The sequence below is a fragment of the Belonocnema kinseyi genome, chromosome 9, assembly GCF_010883055.1.
Source record: "Belonocnema kinseyi isolate 2016_QV_RU_SX_M_011 chromosome 9, B_treatae_v1, whole genome shotgun sequence".
NCBI lineage: Eukaryota > Metazoa > Arthropoda > Insecta > Hymenoptera > Cynipidae > Belonocnema > Belonocnema kinseyi.
In genome coordinates, this window is record NC_046665.1 from 47,543,183 (window position 1) to 47,549,967 (window position 6,785).

A 6,785-nucleotide genomic window follows, 5' to 3' on the forward strand; every position below is an offset into this window, starting at 1 on the left:
TTTACTCAAATGAGGAGCTCATAGCTGAAACTGAGGCGTCTTTTGGAGACCTTCCGATCGAGTACTTTTCGGACGGTATCAAAAAGTTAGAAAATCGTTGGATTCGCTGTATTGACCTAAAAGGAGAGTATGTTGAAAAATAAAACCGACTTTGGTCAAAAAAACGTCTCCGTGTTTCATTTTTCAGGGACTTATCAGACTGCCTAGTAGATAAATTAGTATTTTTAATTAATGATTATCTGGTATGCACGAAAAAAAAATTGTACTTGAGGAATTACTCAACTAGTTACGTTGTGGCGGGTATGAGAAAAATTCGGTGAATTAACAATAACTATTCTGTAAATCATTTCGAACTGGTCTGTCATAATCACAGAACTGATATTGAGTATTAAAAGTCAGTGCCGTAAAAGTTCAAAATGATTATTACGAACTTAAAATTACTGAACTCTACTGTGTTTTGAAATGCACGGACGTGGCGGTGAGCTATTCAGGTGTGTGTCGCAAACACAGATGCGATCCAACAGTACAGTTGCGTCAGTGTGTGTTAGTGTTGTGCGTCCTGGCATCGCATCGGCGAGATTCAATAAAGAATCACAAATCAAAATTACAGAAACGAAAAATCAAAGGAAATTAGATGTAAAATAATGTTATTTTTAAGAATAAATGCAATCTTTGATTGCAATTTCATTTTTTTTGTTTAAAGTTGAACTATTTGGTTTAAAATTTATCTTTTTGTAGAAAAAAATTCATAATTTTCGTTCAAATTCATGGTTTTAGTTGATAAATCGTCTATTGGGTTACAATTGCTTCTTTATTCTTGAAGATCTATCATTTTAATAGAAATTAGAAAAAAGTTAAATAATTATTAATTTTTAAAAAGCGATATTTAGCGATATTTAGAAGGTTTAAAAAAATATTTCACTATGATTTAAAAGTTTAAAACTTTTCAAAAAATTTAAAGCAACATGTAATTTTTTAATGTTGCAACATACATTTTCAATGACATTCAAGAATTTTGAAGATGATGAAAATAATTGCTTGAAATTCCTGGAAAAACTGCAAAAGATTTATTTAAAAAAGAAATTAATTTTAATATAATATTTAGAACGATTAAGAAAAGCAAAGAAAATAGACGAATAAATAAAAATGATGTAATTAACAATATAGAAAAATTAGAAATTTTTTTTAATTTATATTTTTCAGTTTAAAATTTGACTATTTAATTGAAAATTTTTTATGATCGGTTGAAAATTATTTTATTTTTTATTTCTTAGCTAAAAGTTCATGTGTTTGGTTAAAAAATCGTATTTTTTGGCAAATAAAAATTCTATGTGTGCAGCTGACTAAAAAAGCAGTCGTAATATTTATTAAGATTGTAAATGGAATTCTGTGTTTGGGTCACTTTCCAACTGAGTGGAAAAGAGCAAAAACTGTACCAATTCATAAACAATGAACAAATCATTATCTTGTTAATAATTATCGACTAATAAGTATTTTTTTAAATGTAAGTAAAATTGCGTAGAAAATTATTAAAAATAGCATTAATAAAATTTTGAAAAATTTTCGTAACAGAATATTTAAAAAGATTTCAAAATAAACTCAGGTTTCGATAAATGAATAAAAATTGAACGATTATAATTTTTGATGTAATTAAAAATTTTGTATATGAAAAGAGAAATTAATTTTATTTTAAGCCATAACAAATTTAGAATTGTTCAATTGTTATTCATTTATCGAAACCTGTGTTTGTTTTGAAATCATTTTAAACATTGTGTTAAAACTATTTTTTCTAAATAAACAATTATTTTAAATTTTGTCAGGTATCTTAAGAAAATTGCAGTATAATCTTTAAACATTTAAAAACCCTTAAAGCCATTAAGAATTTTAAAAACTCTACAAATATTTAAAAAAATTATTTTAAATTCTTTTAAAATTATTTAAAATTATTTTAAAATTATCTAAAATTCCTTCAATTTAAAAAAATAGGAATATTCTCTTGAAATTAACTATTCAGAATAAAAAATTATTTTTAATTTTCTTCTAAATCTTAATAATTTTTTTATAACATTTGAAGCCTTTTAAAAGTCTCAAAATGCTATAAGCAGTATTTTTTTGAGTGAACTCAATAAGAAAATCCAACTTGTTTTTGTTCGTTCAAAATTCAAACTTTTTTTTGAAAAGTTAAATTTTTCTTTGGAAATTCGTCTCTTCTTCTTGAAAGTGCAACTATTTGATCCTAAATGCAACTGGTTGGTTACAAATTCAACTTTATTGTTGAAAATGCGCCTCTGTTTCTTTAAAGTGCAACTATCTGATTCTAAATGTGCTGGTAGAAGTTTCATCATTTTTGGTTAAAAATGAAACCGTTTGGTGACAAGTAATAATCTGTTTTGATTGAAGATTCATCATTTTGTTTGGCAAATCATCTCTTTGGTTGACAATTTAATTATTTTGTTGCAAATTAGTTTTTTTGTAGTTGAAAATTAACGCTATTAACTGAAAATTTAATTATTCCATTTTTTATTGAAAGTTAATGTGTTTTGTATAATAATCTTCTTTCTGGACGAAAATTCAACTCTTTAGTTACCCATTCATTCTTGGTAGACATTAATGTTTTTTTGCTAGAAAACGCAACACTGATTGGAAATTATAATCTGTTTTGGTCCAGACTTCCTCTTTTTTGGCAACAAATTCAACTACTTCGTTGAAGTACTTTGTCACAAAATAATTTTGCTGTCGTAGAAGATTCATAATTTTAGTTGAAAATTGAACGCTTCATTTCTGGTTGCAATTTTTTGAGTAGAAAATCCAATTATTTGGTTGAGAATTCATGTTCTTTGTCAAAAATTCGTGTCAGTAGACAATTAACCTCGTTAGTTAAAATTAATTATTTTGGTTAAAAACTCATCTTATGGGTTAAAATTGCAATAATTTTACTTGAAATGTTAGTTTAAGCCCTTTTATATTGAATTCCATATGGTACCTACATTCATTTTCTAGAACCCTTTAAGGTCATCTGGGGTTCAAAGTACTCCAGGCCGATATTTTACGAGTGCGTATTTTTATAGCTACGTCTCTTTATTCAATTTTTTTCATCATGTTAAATTCAAATGTAAAAAATATTAGATCATAAAGAAGAGACCTTAAGTTATGCCTAGTAAAATTCTTACGATAATTCTTGAGCATTTTAGGCTGTGAAGATTGCAATATTAAAATTTACATTATTTTAGTTTGTAATTTCATATGGTTTTCTTGTTTCTATTGTAGAGCATCGAAATATAAATACAGCAGTTGAGCGTCCAAGGTTTTATTTAGCTTGTAATAAAATGAGTTACAATCCTTCTAAAAATTACGTGTAAAATTTATTCCAGTAGTTGTGACGTTGCTTTTCACCTTGGTTTGTGTGTGAACAATAGTGAATTTTAGTGACTTTTGAGTCGAAATCAGACAAATAAACTATAATGAGAAAAATTAATGAAAGGCAGGAATCTTATCTCCTATAGGTATTCCTTTAACGGAAATAAAATTATTTTTATAGTTCTAGATTTCTTTTGCATTATAAAAAGAAAATTTAGAACTGAAACAGATTCCAAAACAAGATTAGAGAACAAAATAAGCGCTAAAAAGAAATTTGTTATTTAAATTTTGGGTGAGGACTTTAAACCTGCATATCAAAAATAAATTTGAAAAGATGCAATACCCCATTTTAAAATAGAGATCTAAAAATTCTTACAGGAAGATTCTAAAAGAATATTTTGTAACAAAGATGCGAAAGAGATAAAAACATCAATATGAAAAAAATTAAACCTAATTCGAAAGTCAGATTGGTAAAAAATAGTACTTCGAAATAGAATTCCAAATCATTTTGAAGCCTGTTTTGTAAACTGAACTACAATGCAAAGTTCAGATCTTTTTAAAATTCTATAAAATTCAATAAGAATTTATCATTGAAAATATTCTGTGAGTATTTCAGATTTACTCAATTTCTTTAGATTTTCGAAATCACTTTGGTATATTCTCATTTATGAGCTCGATAACTAGTCTTGAAATTGCATTGCAGTTTTTGAATACTTAAAAATTCTTCAGACGATTATCCTTTTTAATTAATGACTAATCTTTATTGAACTAAATTTCAGTAAATTAATGTTTTGATTTTCTTATTCTAGAAGACAAATTATTTATGAATTTTTTATTTTAGGTAAAGGAGCTTGTCCACTGAGGCAATTTCGATGTGCAAATGAGAGATGCATACCAGTATCTTGGGTCTGTGATAAATTTGACGACTGTGGTGATAACTCGGATGAAGAATGCAAGGGTAAGGTTTCTGTTTTGAAAATACGATTAATACTGCCTCACGAACAAGAGCATACTATTTTTATCATCAACATTCTTCCAAGAACGAAGATATGTTAGGTAGACATTTTATTCAAGAATGTTTTAAATTAAAATACCACTTTTCTAGCTTATAAAATAATAAAATTAAAGTTTTCACTGCAAATAAAAATTGTTTAACACTTAAATGTTTAAAATTTTCTAAAATATATGTGACAAATATTATTGGACTTAAAGAGAGGTTTTCAAATGTTTGTTTTCTAACCAGTAACTATGATTTTCAAAATAAAATTACTGATGATGTAATTTCAAAACAAAAAAATACGGAGAAGATTATTTAATTATTTTCAAAATTGAAAACAGTACAGCTGTGCGGAATGTTTTCCTAACAAAAAAAAACAATGATTGATTAAAATCCAACCACTTGAAACATTTGTAATAAGCGACTGTAAGACAAAATTTATTAAAAAAGTATTTTTTTTTTGTTTTTTATAGACATGTCTAAAAATATCATTTCAATTTTTAAGAATCACAGTAAACGTTTTTTTCTATGTACCTAATTTTTGGAACGGCAACACCTGAAAATCGACTTCCTTAAATTTCACTTCTAAAATTTGATCGAAAAGAAACCAACTTTTAAATCTTCTATAATTAAATTACTAAAATATCACATAACATATCGAAAACATAGTTTCTATCATAAAGAATTATGAAAGTGTATCAAGAGTTTATTAATAAAAAAGATGAAGCAGTTCAAGTTCAGATGATAATATTATTTTAATGTTACAAGGTTGCTTGCACTACGCATTTAATTACGTAAAATAGTCATTATCACTGTTGAGAGTAATCTTGCAAAATGCACATTAAATCGGAAAATCCATACCATCTTTGAGTTTCTGAACTTCCTAATAATTTTTTATTAAAAATTTAAATTTCAAGCCATATTATACTCCCTGTAATTTGATTGAAAAAGTAACTTATTCATTAAGGAAAGGAGAATATTTTCCTCCTTCCTCATTTGTTTTTCATTATCTTTTAAAAAATTTTTAATTTCAAATGTGTTGTTTGAGAGATTAGATGTTAAAACACCTAAAATACGTAATACTTCATAATGGTTTAAACACTTCATCTATAATTTATATCATTTTTTAAAGCAACAAAGCCACATTTTTATAAAAAAAAATGTTTTCAACTGTGGATATTTGAGCCATAAAAACACAACTCAATTAATGGTTTTTTATACTCTTCTTTTCATGGTCTCGATAGTTGTAAAATTTGTGATCGAAATATCGATGGGTAATTTAATCAAAGACAAAAATAATAACCATCATAAATCAGTCTCTATAAAAATAGATTTAACCATATGTCTGATTTTTGTCTTTTGTTATGATGCATATAAAAGCTGCTATCGAAAAATATACGTTTTCATTTAGTAATAAAATAACTTGTCATTTAGACTATCATTTTCCATCTAATTTCTGAAGAGTACTTCTGAGAATTTTTTATTAGAAGTGCTTCGTTTTTATATCGGATTTATGTCTATATAAACCTGTACGTACAACGTACATTCATATCTTCATGTAATAAAAGGCCCAAACGGTCGTTCATAAAATCGATTTGACCTAAGCGAAATGGATAGAACATATATGTTTTGAATGGCTTAATGCTCCACGTTTAATCAGAAATTAAATGTTAAAACGAGTTAAAAAATCAATATTTAAATTCTTGTATCTGTTCACCTTTCATGTGTAGAAGAAATGTAAGTATGTAATTTACATTTTTTTATGTGAAACGGTTAATTATTATGAGGAAATTTTCATTTTGATACGCCTTATTAAATTATTATGTGTTTTTAAAAATCAATTTAAAAACTTGGCTTATGACCGTTATTGCAAATAAACTGTTTATTTAAAATTTTTACACCTAAAATCTGGGTGACCGTAGGTCACGTAACACCAGGAAATCGAGGGAAATTCAGGGAATTTATTGGCCAAGGAAAAGTCAGGGGTTTACAAAAAAAAATCTTCTAAAAGTCAGGGAATTTCTGTAAGAAGCACGGAATGGTCACGGAAAATAAAAATTTGGTTAAAAATGCAAAAATTGTGTTTAAAAGCCATAATTTTTGCTTGTAATTTTTGGTTGAAAATTCATATTTTGGTGTTGCAAGTTCAACTATAATATTTTTTTGTTAAAAATTTAACTATTCTTTTGAAAATTCGTCTTTTTGATGCATGTGCACTTGCCCCCCCCCCCCACTTTCAAAATTTCTAATTTTTGTTTAGAGTTCTGACATCCTTTTGAATGTTTCTACAGTTCTTGATAAGTTCTAGAAATATTTCATGTGTATGAATATGTTATATTGAAAAAGGCTCAAATGAGTTTTTAAAAATATGTGATATCTCTAACGAGATATCACGTGCCTTTCTTTCGTTGGTTACAGAGTAAAGTCAAGA

General features: G+C 26.6%; 1 protein-coding gene across 7 annotated transcripts in view; it reads left to right on the plus strand.

The window, feature by feature from the left end:
* LOC117179492 (very low-density lipoprotein receptor-like) overlaps nucleotides 1-6,785 on the plus strand; it is an 89,781-nt gene that overhangs the window by 30,607 nt on the left and 52,389 nt on the right. For all 7 annotated transcript variants that reach the window (XM_033371351.1, XM_033371352.1, XM_033371353.1 and 4 more), the window contains exon 2: nucleotides 4,199-4,315. In XM_033371351.1, the coding sequence (XP_033227242.1) occupies nucleotides 4,199-4,315 (117 nt within the window). The remainder of the gene's footprint in view (nucleotides 1-4,198; nucleotides 4,316-6,785) is intronic.